At 46.7% G+C, this 19,776-nt stretch overlaps 1 protein-coding gene across 1 annotated transcript in view; it reads left to right on the forward strand.

The window, feature by feature from the left end:
• The first annotated feature begins 917 nt into the window (after positions 1 to 917).
• The window catches only part of LOC137522115 (V-set and immunoglobulin domain-containing protein 2-like), a 46,889-nt gene continuing 28,030 nt past the window's right edge, over positions 918 to 19,776 (forward strand). Inside the window, exons 1-4 of the mRNA XM_068242143.1 lie at positions 918 to 926; positions 2,388 to 2,592; positions 12,221 to 12,373; positions 14,948 to 15,067. Coding sequence (XP_068098244.1) covers positions 918 to 926; positions 2,388 to 2,592; positions 12,221 to 12,373; positions 14,948 to 15,067 — 487 coding nt within the window. The remainder of the gene's footprint in view (positions 927 to 2,387; positions 2,593 to 12,220; positions 12,374 to 14,947; positions 15,068 to 19,776) is intronic.

The following is a 19,776-nucleotide window of genomic DNA, read 5'->3' on the forward strand; positions in this document are numbered from 1 at the left end:
GGCTTCTTATCAGTTAAGAGTAGTGGAGTAGTTAAGAGTGCAACATTTCATTCAGATACATCTTTAGACTTAGTAAAAGGCTTGGATTATGAATGTAATTTGTTGATAATGACTTTGTCAAAATGTTTGATAAAAGAGAACTGAAATACCGTATTTTTCACCGTATAAGATGCTCCGGAATATAAAACACACATAGGTTTAGAGGGCAAAAACCAGGGGAAAAAATAATATAAACTAAACCTGGTGCGTCCATATTTCAGGAGTATTTTGTACAGGACCTCCCTCAAATGGTGCCCTCCTGTGTCCCCATGTCTCCACATGTATCCTCCTGTCACCCGCAAGTGTCGTCCTGTCACCCCCAGGTGTCCTTGGTGTCCTGCTGTCACCTTCAGGTTTCCTGCTGTCCCCCCCAAATGTCCTCCTTTCACCCCTATGTATCATTCCTGTCTCCCCATGTGTCCTCCTATCACCCCCAAGTGCCGTCCTGTCACCCCCAAGTGTCCCCGTCACCCCAGGTGTCCTCCTGTGACCCCCAGGTGTCCTCCTGTCACCCCCAAGTGTCCTCCTGTCACCCCAAGTGTCATTCCTGTCACCCCATGTGCCATTCCTGTCACCCACAGGTGTCCTGCTTTCTCCTCTATGTGTCCTTTTGTCACACCCATGTGTCCTTCTGTCTCGTCCATGTGTCCTCCTGTCACCCCAAGTGTCCTCCTGTCACCCCAAGTGTCCTCCTGTCACCCCAAGTGTCCTCCTGTCACCCCAAGTGTCCTCCTATCACTCCAAGTGTCCTCCTCTATCCCCCAAGTGCCTCCTCCACTCTATGTTTTCTGCTGTGGCTGAGTCCACCTAGCTTGTCGCTACCCCTCCTTGTGTTGCCAGGCACTAGAGGAAGCCACACAGGGAAGCCAGATGTCTAGATGGAGGAGGTAAGCTTCTGGCGCTGCCGCTTCTCACATGGGGGGGGACCAGGGGACACAAGGAGGGGGTAGAGACAAGCGAGAGGGGGGGGGGGACTCAGCCACAGAGGAACACAGGCAAGGCAGGGAATCCCAGATGATGGCAGGTCAGTGGTTCGTATCGGCAGGCGTCCGTAAGTCAGGTATTCCCTGCCTTTGCCGTATAAGATGCAGGGACTTTTTCTCCCCATTTTTGGGGGAGAAAAAGTGCGTCTTATACGGCGGAAAAAATGGTAGACAGAAAGCATCAGGCAAATGCTTCAAAGCCTAGTAACATATGGGGTTGTATTAAAAAAAAAAGAAGAAGAATAACTTGCTCTACAGAGTGTTTAGCATAGCAATTAGGGCTCATTCACACTAGTCAGTGAGTTGAAATGCATGAAAATGCATGAATAAAAACTCATGAATGGTTGTGAATGGGTTTGTGAGTTGCTGTGGATTTCCATGCATTTCCATGAGTTTTATCTCCCGACCAGTTGAAATGCACTGCACAGAAACTCCCTGTTGTAGTGTGAATGATAAAATGAAAGTCTATGGATTTTTATATTCCCATGAAAAATGCACTCTATGTGCAGTGAATCAAAACTCACTGCAACTCACTGAGGCCTCGATTCATTAAGCATTACCGCATTCGGTAATGCTGAAAACAGCTGAGTTTATAGAGCATTTAGTAAAATATCAATTCATCAAGGCTGTTACCATATGGCAAGCTGAAATTACTGAGCAGTGAGGTAAATTATCGACTTGTACGCTAAATGCCTCAACACATATCAGTAAATGTCAATTAATCAAGGTCTCCTCCGTTGAAAACCAGCTTCGAATGCCTTCCATGTGACAGGAGCAGAGAGCCAATAGGAACAGCCTCTGTCTCCTGCAAGTCCCTATGATCGAAAGCCTTCTCCGGCGGGTCCAGCTTTCTACCCCCCAGGCAGCAAGCATAGAGAAAAGAACAAAACAGGCTTCCCCTGCGACCCTTTGGCCGTTTAAGCCCTTAGGTTCCTGTTTGAAGATGCAGAGGAGCTAGTGGGGAAATCACCTAAGAATGGCATGTGTAATGTCTCCTGGAAGTTCTTCTAAGCTGTAGCAGTTAAATCAAATGTTAATAAAGACTAATGGTCAGATTCAGAGCAAGCAAAGGCAGTACAACAAACATGTACATCTAAAGGGATGTTGGGATGCCTCTTACTATTGTAATGCTGTCTCTGCACGGAGAACAGAGACAAATACACACTCTTCTGCTGTTACTGGACAGGTATTTTCCCGACACGTTTTTTTCTTATTATCATACAGTCTTTGATGAATTGAAGGCTCAGTGTGAATGAGCCCTTAGTACTCGGGACAGTGTCCTTTTCTTATAATGTTACATAGCGCATCCTGAAAATGCTTCTGTCTTCCTGCCATTTTTACTTATTTGTTTTTCACATTCTGCAGATTTATTACTACTCAGGTTCGTCTTATAAACCAGGATCACAGGCGGATAGACTGAACGTTGTCCAAAGTCCTCCAACCTCTGGAATAGCATCTATTCAACTAAGTAATATCGCCTGGTCTGATAATGGCTCCTATGTCTGCGAGGTCAATAATCCCCCGGATTTCTCTGGCACTGGCTCTGGTGTGGTGCAGCTAATGGTTCTGGGTAAGATGGGGAAAAACCATGAAGTACAGTAACAAGAAAAAAATAAAAGTCATGTGTATAGTTATACAAGCTAATTCGCACCCTTTAGGGCATAGTTCAGCTCACTAAAACACTGAGAGATATGGGTACAGAAAGGGATGATGTAGGTCTGATGTAGGTCTTAGGCACAGAGGTGTATGAAGTATAATTAAGTAAGAGGCATAGAGAGCACTGAAGTATGAGATGATAGGCATGGATATGGATGAAAAGCAATGAGATATGAGATGCAGAGAAAGTTGAGTTATGGTATGGTACAGTGTATGAATAGGAAATGATGAGATATCGGTTATAGAGTGTGATGCTAAAGGCAGAGCCAGGATAACACCATCTTGTGCCGTGTGGATGCCATCTAGGGTAATAACATTGCTGTGTGTATATTTGCATAGTACTTCCTATGCTTTTAGGTGTCGAGTGCAGACACCTAGGGGTGCTCGGATACCCCTTTTTAAAATTCGAATTGATTCGGATCCAGATACCCAGATATCCGGATCCGAATCGGATATCCGAAACCGAACTTTTTGGTATCCGAGTAAACTCGAATATCCGAACCCAAAATCTGTCCGGATTCGGATAGAAAACCGAAAGTAACCGGAAAATGGCTTAAAAAGCTACCCTATGATCCTGTGATAGAGGCTGCAAAATCGTTAGTGCCATGGCGAAACCGTGACACAAAAAATGGGCGTGGTCATACAGTGAGTGGGCGTGGCCATGGTTGGGGCCAAATATACATGAACTTAGCAGCGATGTAAGCTACAGATAACGGGCCTGCCCATCAAAATATTGGATGGAGTCCCCTGTCCTTTATTTAGATCATTTACAATCAGTATAGGCATAGATCAAAGATGTATACACACATACAATTTTGATTGGTCAATCACTGACCAATTTTACCACCCCCATGCAGTAAGTGGGCCAACAGACAATGCATTTGATGAACAGAGCTAAAATTGGCTAATCGAAATTGTATGTGTGTACCAGGCTTTACAGCTAATACTGTACATACAGCTGGTTTAAAATCAGTAAAGGCACAGAGTAACATCTTATACTGTACACACTGGAGGTAGATCAGCACACAGTGCAGGCACTAGAGAACAGCTTATACTGTACATACTGTAGGCAGCAGAGATCAGCACACTACAGCTAGCACACCCAAAAATATGAGGGTTACGTTGTGCGGTGCGCTACACGCGCCCGACGAAAAATGGATGTGGCCATGGACCAGAATGTGTGTGTTGTCACGGGTGGAGAAAAATTTACATGAACCTAGCAATGGTGGGACATTAGATTAGGACAGTGGTGGTGAACCTTTTGGAGGCCGAGTGCCCAAACTGCAACCCAAAAGTCACTTATCTATCACAAAGTGGCAGCAGCAATTTAAACTAAATACTGTACAAACGTTTTAACTCATACATGAACATTATGGAAAATCCAAGTTGAAAATAAACTGTGAAGATAAATAATTTTATCCGGTTTATCAGAATCAGAATCAGTTTATTTCGCCAAGCATGACTGGGTCATGCCCAGAATTGGGTTTGGCACAACAGAGAACTCAGCGACACAACAAAATAAAAATACAAAATAAAAGGCAACACAAAAGGCAACAACAGAGACATTGATAGCAACCATGACATCTAGCACCCAAGTAAAAAAAAAAAAAAAAAAAAAAAAAAAAAAAACAACAGTAGATGGATGACGCATTACAGTAAAAACACAATAGTGCACGTAAAATGTACCCTGAGATAGGTGTAGCTTAGCGGAGTAGGGCACTAATAGGGACACGGGTGGCAGGGTAAAACAGCAAACACTGTATGATCTGACTACTGGCCTGACGGAGGGAGCCAGTGAATGGAATTCATGAGTTTAACAGCAGCAGGGAAGAAGGAGTTCCTGTGCCTAGCTGTCTTGGTGGGAATGGTCTGTAGCCTTCTGCCAGATGGGAGCACATTAAAGTAACGGTGGCCTGAGTGTGAGCGGTCATTTGCGATCCTTTGTGCTTTGGAACGCAGTCTGGAGTTGTAGAAGAGGTCAAGCGAAGGGAGTGGTTTCCCAATGATTCTCTCCGCCGACCTGATGACCCTTTGGAGCTTGTATTTGTCCCTGTTTGAGGATCCAGCATACCACACCAGGATGGAGGTGCAGATGACAGATTCTATGGTGGCAGAGTAGAAGTTAGACATAAGCTCCTGTGCCATCCCAAACTTCCTCAGCTGGCGAAGGAAGAAGAGCCTCCATGCCTTCAATGAAGATTGGGGGTGGGGTGGGGGCCTGCTTCCTGAAGTCAACAACCATCTCAACGTTTTTGGCTGTGTTGAGGACCATCCTGTTTCCCTTGCACCAGTGGCAAATTCTGTCGACTTGTTGACGATCGCACATCAATCCATCCTACTTCTGAAAAAATGTATTCATTTTTTTTAGAACCTCCCAGTTTTATTTTCTGTTTTAAAAAGCTAAAAAAGTAGGTTTACATTTTTATCACTTTTTGCACAGAAATCCTGGGGAAATTGAACGCCAGGGAGGTTAATGCTATTGTCTCATATGATGATGATTCAGCTTTTCCCATAGTCTCGCAGTTAGCAATCATGTGACCCCCAACAAGACAAATTCAGCAATCATGAGGCCCCCAACATTACAAATTCAGCAATCGTGAGGCCCCCAACAAGACAAATTCAGCAAACATGAGGCCCCCAACAAATCATGAGGCCCCCAACAAGACAAATTCAGCAGTCATGAGGCACATAAATAGACAGCATTTCACATAAATAGGCAGATTGCCCCCTCAATATGGTAGACACCTCTCACCTGCCTTCTGAATTCTCCTTTACTGGCTGCTGTGCCTGGCAATACTGTTTTTGGCTGGATTGGGGATGATGTGTGGGCTGAAAGGCCTGGCAGTGATGCTGTGGCCTGGCTGGCGGTGATGCTGTGCCCGGTTTGACTGGCGGTGATGCTGTGGCCGATGCTGTGGCTGGGTTGGCTGGATGTGATGCTGTGACCTGGCTAGCGGTAATGCTGGGCTGTGCTTGGCTGGTGGTGCTGTGGCCTTTTTGACAGTGATTCTGGGCTGGCTGGCCTGGATAGTTTAGGTAGTGACAGGTGCCCCCTAGTTAAGGTAGCGCCAGGAGTCCCCCAGTTTAGGTAGGTACAGGAGCACCCCAGTTCAGGCAGTGACAGGAGCCCCCCAGCTCATTTAGGGACAGGAGCCCCCAGTGTATGCAGTGACAGGTGCCCCCTAGTTCAGGTAGTGACAGGGACCCCCCAGCGTATGTAGTGACAGGAGCCCCCAGTTTAGGTAGAGACAGGAGCCCCCCCAGTTTAGGTAGTGACAGGGACACCCAGGTTAGGTAGTGACAGGGACCCCCAGTTAGTTAGTGACAGGCTCCCCCCTTACCTTGACAGCGAGCGTGAGTCCCGGCCAGGGGCATAACTAGGAATCGCTGCCCCCCCCCCCCCCTGCAGGAATTCTGAGCGGCCCCCCGGGCCCGCTCAGGGCCGTTTTTGGGGGCTGGAGGGGTCGCAGCATGAGGGGAGAGCTTGGTAGCACGTTGGTGGGGAGAGGAGATGGTCCCCCCCCTCCCTCACCTCGGGCTCTACCCTCTGCGCTCCCCTCCAGCATTGAATAGTGGGTATGCAGGCGACGGGGCAGCGGCAGATACATACCTTCGTTGCGTTCCACGGATGTTCCTCTCTCTAGCTTTTTATGCGACTTCCTGTATAAACAGGAAGTAGCGTCAGACACTAGAGGGAGAAACATCCGCGCTGGAATGATTTTTAAAAGATGCTGCAGAAACGAAGATTGAGGCAGAGGAGATCAGCGTGCACGGAGGGCTGTGAGCGCTGCAAGGAGATGATTCAGCGGCTTTTAATTGTGTGCCTGCTGCCTGCAGACATGCCGGGTGAAGGGAGAGAGGTGACCTGCTAATGTAGCAGTGTGCACGGAGGGCTGTGAGCACTGCAATGGGAAGATTCAGCTGCTTTTAATTGTCATCCACTGCCTAATTTAAAGCTTACATGTCGGGTGAATGGACAGAGGGAGCTGTTGCAGCGAATGTAGCAACTTGTAGGCAGTGCAGTGCTATGCACACATGCTGCTAAATTAACCGCACAGCTACCACTGTCCATTCACCCGACATGTAAGCTTTAGATTAGGCAGTGAATGACAATTAAAAGCCGCTGAATATTCCCATTGCAGTGCTCACAGCCCTCCGTGCACGCTGCTACATTAGCGGGTCACCTCTCTCACTTCTCCTGGCATGTCTGCAGGCAGTGGACACACAATTAAGAGCAGCTGAATCCTCTCCTTGCTGATAGACAGAAGATAGGAAGACGCAGCCACGGAATCCCATCTGCATGACGGGGAACGTGGTGACGTCACTGTGCACGGCCGCGCACATGTGAACCGCAACCATGCAGAAGTTGAGACGCAAGATAGGGGAAGTCAGATGACAGGAAGTGGAGGGCGGAATGGGTTTAAGAGGGGTAGATATCCTTACAACCTCACCTTCTGGAGAAGTGACAGGGTCACGGAACGCGTGAGGGGGCACAGAGAGGCAGCGGGTCCACAGAGTTTGAAGGACTGGGTAAGAATCTTACATTTAGCGGCTTTACTATAGATGCGCTTGGTACCTCGGAGGGTGCGCTTAAATATTTCTGATAGCCCATATTATTTTGCCAGTACTCCAGACAACTATATGTACTGTGACATTATATATTATTTATGTGGTTTACGCTGGTTGATCTGTGCTCTGCATGGTTTTACATGTTTTTATTGGTTGCTGGGATAAGTCCCTAATAAACATAATTGACTATTACTCTTGGTAGTATGTGAACAGGTGCAGTGACTGGTATATAATATAACACTGCGTGCGCTCACGTAGGTAGGTGCACTGAACAGGTAGATATGCAGTGATTGGTATTACAAATGTGCAGCTGCCACACACACAGGTACCGTGCACAGGTACATCGGCTGACTGGTATATAATATAACACTGCTTGCGGTCACGTAGGTAGGTGCACTACTGAATAGGTATGCAGGGATTGGTATTACAAATGTGCAGCTGTCACACACACAGGTAGTCACTGAATGTGCTGGGCCAGGCAGTGGCACAGTAGGAATTACTAAGGGGCCAAGGTCCAGCAGCTGCGACTGACTGACAGGGCTGTATATGCAACACAAGTGTCTGTGGGACACACACACACACACACACACACACACACACACACACACACACACACACACACACACAAAAATAGATCACAAGAACAACATTAGCTCTCAAAAGAGCTGTTGAGGAGTGCTTTTTAGCAATAGGTATCAGCAAGGAGCAAGCTAACAAGCCTAACACAAGAGCCTAACTAAGCTTTCCCTATGTCAGCAGGTTCTCTCCCTTCTCTAATTACTGCAGCCTAGGGATGATCGAAGAGAGCTAATTCCGTTCCGCTGGAATTTACAGATTCCGCCAGCGCTAAATTCCATCGCTATGACATTTCCTTGGAATTCCGCATTCCGGCGGAAAAATTAAAGTAATGCAAACAAAACCTTGTTTATGCTAAATGGTAGCCCATGGAACCTGCTGGCTGTTCCCCCGGTCATTTTTTTTTTTCCAGCAGGAGGTGTCACTTAAGCCATAGGACCTAATGGTGGCCTCCTCCACCCTCCTCCACCCTCGTCTTGTCTTCCAGGGATTTGTAGGATGTCAAAAGCCAGCTCACATACATTAGCCAGGAATCAAACCCAGGTCAACTGCTTGGAAGGCAGCTATGCTCACCACTATACCACCAACACTACGTGCTGAAGCCAGCCTAGCATGTACCATTGTGATATACCCAAGAGAAAAATGAACTTGCTTAGGGATTTGTAGGATGTCAAAAGCAAGCTCACATACATTGGCCAAGAATCGAACCCGGGTCAACTGCTTGGAAGGCAGCTATGCTCACCACTATACCACCAACACTACATCCTGAAGCCAGCCTAGCATGTACCATTGTGATATACCCAAGAGAAAAATGAGCTTGCTTAGGGATTTGTAGGATGTCAAAAGCAAGCTCACATACATTGGCCAGGAATCGAACCCGGGTCAACTGCTTGGAAGGCAGCTATGCTCACCACTATACCACCAACACTACATCCTGAAGCCAGCCTAGCATGTACCATTGTGATATACCCAAGAGAAAAATGAGCTTGCTTAGGGATTTGTAGGATGTCAAAAGCAAGCTCACATACATTGGCCAGGAATCGAACCCAGGACAACTGCTTGGAAGGCAGCTATGCTCGGGCAGTTTTCTTTGATGGGACGGAGCTTAGCTTCTAAGCAGCTAAAAATTAGGCTTTGGTAAGATAAACAAAGTTCTGATGCTGTGAACCTGTTAAAGAAACACCAAGCCTTTTCAGTGCTGCTGAGTAGAATTTTAGTCTGAAGGCTCACTTTAATTGAACCTTTCTACCTAATGCTTAAAACTAATCCCCCTCCTAGAGCCTAAAATGAGCTCCATACCTCATGCCTAAAACTAGTCCCCTCTCCTTATCCCTAATCCTAACCTCCCCCTTGCCTTCTACAAACCTACTTTATATACTATTTGATCAGCTACTTATGTAGCCGATCAGTTATTACTCCCGTATCGGGCACCCTACTCACCATCTGGGCACCTGATTACTGATACTCGGCATTGGAGTCAATTAGACCCCTGGTGAGCCACGCCCCCAACCAAGTATGTGTACCTAGCTTAAAGAGAAACTCCGACCAAGAATTGAACTTTATCCCAACCAGTAGCTGATACCCCCTTTTACATGAGAAATCTATTCCTTTTTACAAACAGACCATCAGGGGGTGCTGTATGACTGATATTGTGGTGAAACCCCTCCCACAATAAAACTCTGAGTACGTACTCCTGGCAGTTTCCTGTCTGTGAACCTTGCTGCATTGTGGGAAATAGCTGTTTACAGCTGTTTCCAACTGCCAAAAAAACCATGCAGCAGCTACATCACCTGCCAACAGTAAAAATGTCACCATGTAATAAATGTCAGAATGTAAATCAGGGATTTAAAAGATTTTACAATGGGCAAACACGGACTAAATCATTTATACATAATTATTGTAAAAATGAAGCACTTTTTTATTACATTATTTTCACTGGAGTTCCTCTTTAAGGCAAAAAGAAAACAAATATAATGAGGTGAGAGGTAAACAGAGGGATGAAGTATCATGAGGTGTGAGACACAGGGGACTGACATATAATGACGTGCGCAGCAAAGAGAAAAATTAAGTATAATGAGGTGTGAGGCGCAAGTAGGACTGAGGTATACTTTGAGAAAATCATTGTAGGATAAGGTATAATGAGCAGGGACAGAGAGAACTAAAGTATAATGAGATGTGAGGCAAATCAAATTATGCTGTTCTGTAGAGAGAGGAAGGGGGTGAACTTATGAACAGCAACTGGTTTCTGAAAGCTCAACTCTCTTTCATCAGGCTAAAAAAGCTATAATCACACCTTCTCTTTTACAAGATGAGGTGGAAGGGAACTCATGATTGTTTCTAATGTGACTGACCTCTGGCTGTACTTGATTGGACAGTCAATCCATGTTGCTATTGTTACTTCTATGTTTGTTTTGGATGAAGATGTTTTATTACTAGAAAATCAATCTCCAACACAATAGCCACAGAAACATGGTTAAACCAGCTGAGTGAATTGTGTGCAGGTAGTGTTGCAGCTTCGGCAGTGCCCACATGACCACAACAAGTATTAAAACACACCAGGGAAAAGGGACGTAACTATCCTGGACCGTGGCCCAGCCCCCACCCTGTAGGGGTGGGCCAGGAGCTAGGGGGCCCACGTACGTTAAATAAAGGCACCTGGAAATGTTGGTGCCCAGTAAGGCCAATTGTAAAATATTGGTATTAAATACGGTAATTTTACTATAAAAGTGTAAAATATCAGTAATAAATACAGATATTTTACTACAGCCAAACCTAGACAAGACAAGACAAGACAAATAACATTTATATTGCGCTTTTCTCCTTGCGGACTCAAAGCGCCAGAGCAGAGCAGCAGCCACTAGGGCGCGCTCTATTGGCAGTAGCAGTGTAAGGGAGACTTGCCAAAGGTCTCCTACTGAATTAGTGCTGGCTTACTGAACAGGCAGAGCCGAGATTCGAACCCTGGTCTCCTGTGTCAGAGGCAGAGCCCTTAACCATTACACCATCAGCCAACTGCCTAACCCTACTCTCACACAGGACCCTCCACCGTGATGCCTAAACCTAATCTCCCCACCCACCCACACTACCACACTACATGCCTAATCCGTAAAACCTAAACACCTTCCTCCGACAGGCACTACTTGCCTCATCCTTAAACCTAACCCACCCCCTTCCCGCACTACCTTTCTAAGGCCCCTATTCCAATTGCGGCATCGCACTGCAGCGGAAAAAAAAACACTAATTCTCAGGCACCACTATAGTGCATAAGATATCAACATTTGGGAACCCAAATTTCCACTCCTGCGCCCAAATCCTTATATTGAACATTTGCACCTATGGCAGCGCCCAAATAGTCCACTTGCCGCGTGCACTCTTTTATTACTGCGCATAGGGGACCCATCCTGTTCCTTATGCAATGCAGGCAGCACAGCAGAAGCAATTATACATTATCTGATCCTTGAGCTGATGGATCGGAGCAGTGACAGTCAGTTAGCAGTTACGTCACAAAGTATTGTGGTAGAGTAGTCAGAAAATGATATATGATATAACTGAGGTATGAGAAATAGATGAGAATGAGTTGTAATGAGATGTTAAGTTAATAATAATAATCTGAATATTTGTATAGCGCTTTTCTCCTGTCTGACTCAAAGCACTCAAGAGCTGCAGCCATTGAGATGTGCTCAAGAGGCCACCATGCAGTGTCTTCCCTTGAACTCCTTACTGAATAGGCACTGACCCTAGCTAGGATTTGAACCCTGGTCCCCCATGTCAACTGCGGTGTCCTTAACCAGTAATCTATCCAGGCACTAGAATCTAGTGTCTAGAAGTTGAGGTATGTACAATGAAATGTGAAGTATACGTTGTGAGGCACCAAGGAAGAAGTGGTATAATGAAGAATAACGAAGTGTGAGGCTGAGATATAGAGGGGAATGAGGAGTGAGGATAAGGTATAAAATGGTAGGAGGTATAAGGAAGTGTGAGGCACAGAAGGGGATACAATATAATGATGTAGGGGGCACAGAATGAGATGAGGTATACTAAATTGTGAGAGTATGTAATAGACCCAGTGTGTAACCGTGTAAAGTAAATGCCTCTAACAATACTATTTGGCATTACATTTAAGTTAGAATAACTGTGGGAAGCAGCCAGTGACCCTGGCAATAGAAAAGGAAAGATATCACAGTATCATGAGGCAGGAGTGACTGACAGAACCTTTTATCTGCTGTCTTTGTACCATTTTTGTACACAGTAGCTTTCAGAGTCTCATGTTGCTGGCAATGAAGCAAGTCTTCTTTTCTTTAAGTAATACATCTTAACTCAAAAATTCTAGCATTCCTTGCCTCGTAAAAAGTTCTCATTCCTCTACCATTACCTCACCCTTTTCTTTTTCTTTTCAGTTCCTCCATCATCACCAACTTGCCAGATTACTGGAACTGCAGTTGTAGGACAAGATGCCACACTGACATGCTCTGCTGTGGCCAACCCAAAGGCCATTTATTCCTGGGCCCTTGAGAATTCAAAGATCCCATTACTTCCTGGAATGATGGAAAGTAAGTAAAGTGACTTATTTTGGCATAAGTCACTTACCATTGGCGTGCTAATCGCTCGTGGTGTATCTTCGATAGCTTCACCAGTGTCTTCTTCCATGTCCTTTGGTGAATTTGCTTGATTTGTTTTTGTATAATATTGCAAAGTGACTGGGACCAGTCTTGATGCCATTCTCGTTCCCTGAAAGAAATCGCAAAGTACTGTACAATCGTCCAAAGATTGCATAGTAAAATCACAAGCGGATTTTAATTGCATTTTGTGGTTGCACCTCTGAACCAGCCCTTAGAGACCTTTTCCACTGGGCACATTCTAATAGGAAAATTGCAGTGGCATTGCGTTGCCCTTTTTCCACTTCAGCAATCAGGATCAGGGCCGGGCCGAGGCATAGGCTGGAGAGGCTCAAGCCTCAGGGCGCAGTGTAGGAGGGGGGGCGCACAATTCATTCAGCTGTCATTCCTAATTGTGTATGAAGCAGAAAGAAATAAGAAAAGGGGATACATAGCAGTGACTGCAAGCCAGATAACTAGATATTAAGGTGTTGGGGAGGTTGTGGGCCCTGTGGCCCTCTTAGTCTAATAGCAATCAGTGTGTGACGGCTGGGGTGGGAGGGATGGAGGGGTGCACTTTGGTGCCTCAGCCTTGGGTACTGAAGGACCTTGGTACTGCTCTGATCAGGATTGATGCAATTTTACCTACATGCAATCACACTGTTTGCTGTGTTTAGGTTGTAGTCTATAGGAGCGTACAAAAATCAAATAGCAAGCTTGGTACTATGCCATTTTTGTGCAATTCACCTCTGCAGCATAAAGCCCTGCCCCCTCAGCTACCAAAAATCACAATTGCACCATACATAAGGACGATCAGATGAAAAATCATGCCACGGGATACAGATAATTCTGGAACACACTGCAAGTCATAACAGCGCGTTTCTAAACTCAATTATGATTTGCATTGGAAATGGGTTCTCACCACTTTTCCAAGAAATTACACCCAAAGTCTCTATCCCATTGCAAATTGTTTGTGTGTCGTTGCGGCAGAGTACCGTATTTTTCGCCGTATAAGACGCACTTTTTCTTCCCCAAAATTGTTGGGGAAAAGTGGGTGCGTCTTATGCGGCGAAGGTACAGATTTTGGAATGCAGAGGTGCGCAGGGAAGCGGTATATACGTTACCTGCTCCTGCCGCCGCGCTCCTGGCTCCAGTCCTGCTTCGGGATCCTCTTCTCCCATCTACCGCTGTTGCAGCCGCCGAACATCGCTGGCCAGTGAGTCCTAATTAGCCGCGCGGTGATTACGCGGCGCACGTGTGCTGATTGCGTAATCCCTGCGCGGCTAATTAGGACTCACCAGCCAGCGATGTTCTGCGGCTGCAACAGCGGTAGATGGGAGAAGAGGATCCCGAAGCAGGACTGGAGCCAGGAGCGCGGCAGCTGTAGCAGCAGGCATCGGTGGATGGCAGAAGAGGATCCCGAAGCAGGACTGGAGCCAGGAGCGCGGCGGCAGGAGCAGGTAACGTATATACTGTAATTACGCTGCTGGCACAGGGGGATATGGACAGGGGGACATGGCCGGCACAGCGGGACACGGACGGCACAGGGGGACACTGACGGGGAAATGGCTGGCAGGAGGACACTAAGTGGGGGACATGGCTGGCACAGGGACACAGACAGGGGGGCATGGCTGGCACAGGGACACAGACAGGGGGACATGGCTGCCACAGGGACACAGACAGGGGGACATGGCTGCCACAGGGACACAGATAGGGGGACATGGCTGCCACAGGGACACAGACAGGGGGACATGGCTGCCACAGGGACACAGACAGGGGGGCATGGCTGCCACAGGGACACTGACAGGGGGACATGGCTGGCACAGGGACACTGACAGGGGGACATGGCTGGCACAGGGGGACACTGACAGGGGGACATGCCTGGCACAGGGACACTGACGGGGACATGGCTTGCACAGGGGGAGACTGACAGGGGGACATGGCTGCCACAGGGGGACATGGTTGGCACAGAAGGGCATGGTTGGCACAGGAGAACATGACAGGCACAGGAAGAAACAGCAGGCACAGGGGGACACAGGAACAGCCAATCCCTACACTGACCACATAGGGGAACACAGGCAGGCAACATGGGAATAGGCAATCATTACACTGTCCCCTTATGTGGTCAGTGTGATAGTATGTAGAGTAACTGGGGGGTAAAAAGTCCATAAGACGCCCCTGCATCATAGACGCACCAAGGTTTAGTTTTTTCTTCTTTTCCTGATTTTTGCCTTCTAAATCTGGGTGCGTCTTATATGCCGGAGCGTCTTATACGGCGAAAAATACGGGTAATAATTTTTAAAAGAGAGGAGGTCATGTAAATTGATCAATTTTCTTGGTTCCTCATATTGGGTACATTGTGCCTCATAACATCAGTTGACTTTGCTACAAAGTTTTAAAATCCTAGATGCTTATGGAGAAACTAGTGGCTGCTCTTAGTACTAATGATGATTACTGTCCTGCTAAGTACCAGTTGTATACTTTATAATTTCTGTTAAAATTATTTGCTTTGTCTGTTTTCTATTCCAGACCAGATAACAGGATCTCTCCTTCTGACAAATGTGTCACAGGCTATGTCTGGCACTTATCGATGCACGGCGTCCAATGAGCAGGGTCAGTCTACCTGCACGGTGGGCGTAACAGTGTCAAGTAAGGATTCCAAATCAATCTACAGTCCATAATAACCAGTGAGAATGTATTATTCCTGGCTGTGATTTGTGAATGGATGGTCAGTGGTATAGCCGCAGGGGATGCAGAGGTTGCGACTATACTGGGGCCCTTGGACCACAGGGACCATTTAGGGGCCTTTTTTCTCAGCCACAATATTAGCTCTTCAATACGTGCTATTCTGGCAAAGATCACTTCTATATACAGTATGCTTTGAATAGTGCTAATCCTTAACAAACTGTTCCCCTCCTCTGCTTACACCTCTCATACTGTGGATGTCCTTTGCAGGTTTTGTTGTGGCATATGAATTGTTATGCATAGAATTCTTGGGGGGACCAATGTAAAACTTGCACTGGGGCCCAGAGCTCCTTAGCTACGCCACTGTAGATGGTGTTTGAAATCTGATTGTCTCAAGTCTGATACTTTTAATGTCTTTAGTGCTCTTTGTGCTGACATAATGGTAGTTCCACTTTAATACAAAGATGTGTGTGTATATAAATATATGTGTATGTGCGTGTGTATGTGTGCTGTGTGTGTGTGGTGTACACAAACTATTTTGTAACTGAATGTTTTGGAAGAAAGATGCCGGCACCATCAAAAATCTTCTTATGCTCTTTTATTGATCCAAGAACAACGCAGCCATCATGGCAACGTTTCAGAGAACACTTCTCCTTTGTCAAGCTAAGCCGCGTTGTAATACTGGTAATAATGGTATTACAACGCGGCTTAGCTTGACAAAGGAGAAGTGTTCTCTGAAACGTTGCTATGATGGCTGCGTTGTTCTTGGATCAATAAAAGAGCATAAGAAGATTTTTGATGGTGCCGGCATCTTTCTTCCAAGTATTGAGTTGGCCAGGAGTGCTGCCGGGCCTTGCCAAGGCACATCATCCAGTTACAACAGAGGGGTGCCTTACACATCTTTGCCAGTAACTGAATGTTTTTAAATATATTTTAATTAACTTTGCAGCATGCTATAAAATGTACATGCCCAGATAGCACATATTTGCGTAACACGCACTACACAAGCAATGCACATGTGTTTACAATGCAACCTTCACAAATTGCACTCACAAATGTTTTAATGTTGTTTATTGAATAAACCCCAGTGTGTGGTTTGATAAAAAGAACTTCCCTGAATTCTTATCTATCTGATTGGCACTGTTTCACTGCTTATACTGAAGTGTGCACTGTGCACAAAGCAGGAAGTAAAACTTCACACATCCATCCATTCTCCATGGTGTCCCTAGTTTGAATGCATTGACTCATTCAGTAAACACGTATTTGCACATCTGTTAGCATGATGGAGATATTTATTTTTCAGAGGTCAATAAAATGTATTTTTGTTTTGGATAAAAAGGGGAACAAATTGGATGTTTTTATTGCTGTTCTCATGAGCATTGGAAAGATTTTAACAAAATTCCTGTCATCATTCACATTACAGAAATCTCACGACTAGGGACATAGGCAAAAATAAAACCACTTCCCTAGAATACACAAGTTCTAATCCAAACCATTTTGGTTGGCGTTTTCTTTTTAAACAAGTTTTTGTTTTCTAAGATTTGGCATAATTACCTTGTGTAATATCAGAAATGTAACCCTCCATGCAGGTGCATAAGTACACTCGTATTTTAAAATATTGTAAAACTGTTTACAAGGTTGCAGGTTCTAGAGGGAGAGATGTGAAGTTACTACCTTCCCCTTCTCTGTGATAATTTATAACTCATAGGGCTTGATTCACTAAAGCGTGCTAAGTGTTAGCACGCCAGCGAAAAGCCCCTTAGCATGCGCAAAGTGACTTTGCACGCACTAAAATGTATTCAAAAGGTTGCGCGCAAAGTTTCGTGCTGAACGAAAAATAATATAATGAAAAAAAGAGCTTATTTTTACAATAATTATTTATACCTGATTTAGTCAGTGTTTGCCTATTGTAAAATATTTCCTCTCCCTGATTTACATTCTGAAATGTATCACATGGTGACATTTTTACTGCTGGCAGGTGATCTCTATGGAAGGAGATCAGGGCTGGATTTACAACTCAGGATCCTTTAGGCACAGGCGTTCTGACACCCTAAACTCTGCCCCTTAATGCAGGCCACACCCCCAAGTAAAAAATATTTAAACTCTTATCTCTGCCTCATTTGACTACCTGTCCTTAGAATCTTGCAGAAAACATTTCACCCACAGATCAAATGCAGATAACACGTCACCCACAGATCAAATGCAGATAACATGTTGCCAGGGGCGCCTTTAGCCATTTTGTCACTCCAGGCGAGAAAACCTATGGCGCCTCCCCCAACCCCCCCCTCCCCCATGAAAATCGTAATGCGGCAGTGTTTCACCAGCAAATACACGTACTGCGGAGGTGTTTCACCAGAAAATAATCGTAATGCGGCAGAGTTTCATCAGAAATGACACTTATTGCAGCAGCGTTTCAACAGAAAATACACATAGGCAGGGCTCCACTTTCATGAGGCAAAAAGGGGGACAGAAGGAGGCACAGGGGGATTTAATAAGGCGCACAGAGCGACATAAGAAGGGTCAGAAGAAGTCACAAAGGAGTACAGAAGGAGGCACAAGGGACAAAAGAAGGCACAATGGGCAACAAAAGGATGCACAATGGGGGACAGAATGAGACACAAAGGAGGACAGAAGGAGGCACAGGAGGGCGAAAGGAGGTACACAAAGGGGCAGTGGGCGGTAAAAGGGGACAGAAGAAGGCATGAGGGCCAGAAGGAGGCACAACAAATGACATGAGGGCCAGAAGGAGGCACAGGGGGACTGAAGGAGGCACACGGGGACAGAAGGAGGCACAATGGGGGACAGATTGAGGCACAAAGGTGGACAGATTGAGGCACAGAAGGAAAGAAGGAGACACAGGGGGACTAAAGGAGGCACACAGGGGAAAGGAGGAGGCACGATGGGAGACAGAAAAAAGCACAAGGGGCAGAAGGAGGCACAGGGAAACAGTAGGAGGCGCAAAGGGAAACAGAAGCATGCACAAAGGGGAACAGAAGGATGCACAAAGGAGCTACAAAAGGGTGACAGAATAAGGCAGAGGGGGATGTAAGGAGGCACAGGGAGACAGGAGGCACAGGGGGACAGACAGAGCCAAAGGGAGACAGAAGACACAAAGGGGCACAGGAGACAGGGGACAGAGGAAGACACAGGGTACAGAGGTGGCACATGGGGACTGAAGAGGCACATGGTGACAGAAGGAGGCACATGAGCACAGAAGGAGGCAGAGTGGGACTGAAGGAGGAACAGGGGGGCAGAGATAGCACAAGGTAACTAAGAAAGGCACAAGGGGACAGAAGGAGGCACAGGTGGACAGAAGGAGGCACAGGTGGACAGAAGGAGGCACAGGTGGACAGAAGGAGGCACAGGTGGCACAGGGGGACTGAAAAAGGCACGTGGAGGCAAAAAGGGAGACAGGAGGCATAAAAAGAGACAGAAGGACAAACAGGGGGTCAAACATGCCACAAGGGACTGAAGGAGACACAAGGAGACAGAAGGAGGCACAAAAGGGACAGAAGGAGGCACAAAGGGGGGAAAAAAGGATGTACAAGGCACAGAGGGACACAGTGGCAGCTGCCAGCAACTTACGCTAAGCAGATGCAGCAGAAACAAGTAATAGAACACCCGTGGAGGTGGGGCTTAGTCAAGGGGCCTGGCTTCATACAGTGGGCGTGGCTTAATCCAGCAACATGGCGCCCCCAGGACCAATGGCACTCCAGGCAATGGCCTGTACTGCCTATGCCTAGAGGCGCCCCTGCATGTTGCCCACAGATAAAATGCAGATAACACGTCACCCACAGATAACATGGAGGAAAAACATTTTAGACATTTATTTAGTAAAGGGTTCATTACAGTGGGAGTAATTAAGATGTGAAATGCATTGCCTAAGGAAGTAGTTATGGCAAATTCTACATCTGCATTTAAAAGGGGCTTAGATGCTTTCCTTGCGTTGAAAGACATCCATGCACTGGCGTAACAATAGGGGATGCGACCCCTGCCGTCGCGGGGGGACCCCGGGCCCCCCTAGGGCCTGCTCAGGGACTTTTGGGGGGCAGGAGGGGTTGCAACATAAGAGGAGAGTGTAGCAGATCGGTGAGGAGGGGGGAAATTCCCCCCCCCCCCCCTCACCTCGGGCTCTCCTCTCAGCGCTCCCCCTCCTGCAATCATTGGGGGTGTTCGTGGCAGCAGCGGAGGTGGCGGCAGGATGACTCATTACCTCCTTCTCGCTGGAGCTCTTCCTTCTCTAAGTGCTTCATTCAACTTCCTGTGTAAATAGGAAGTTGCACTTAGAGAACGGAAGAGCTCCGGTGAGAAGGAGGTAATGAGTTATCCTGCCGCCACCGCCGCTGCTGCCACGAACACCCCCAATGATTGCAGGAGGGGGAGCGCTGAGAGGAGAGCCCGAGGTGAGGGAGGGGGGGGGAATTTCCCCCCTCCCCACCGATCTGCCACACTCTCCTCTTATGCTGCGACCCATTCTGCCCCCCAAAAGTCCCTGAGCGGGCTCTGGGGGGGGGGGATTATTTTTTTTGCAGGGGGGCCCGGGGATTTCTAGGTACGCCCCTGCATCCATGGCTATAATTACTAGGTAATGCCCAGTGGTGTTGATCCAGAGATTTTATCTGATTGCCATCTGGAGTTTTTCCCTTTTGGGGCTAATTGTACCATGCCTTGTA

The sequence above is a fragment of the Hyperolius riggenbachi genome, chromosome 6 (genome assembly GCF_040937935.1).
Source record: "Hyperolius riggenbachi isolate aHypRig1 chromosome 6, aHypRig1.pri, whole genome shotgun sequence".
In the NCBI taxonomy this organism is placed as follows: domain Eukaryota; kingdom Metazoa; phylum Chordata; class Amphibia; order Anura; family Hyperoliidae; genus Hyperolius; species Hyperolius riggenbachi.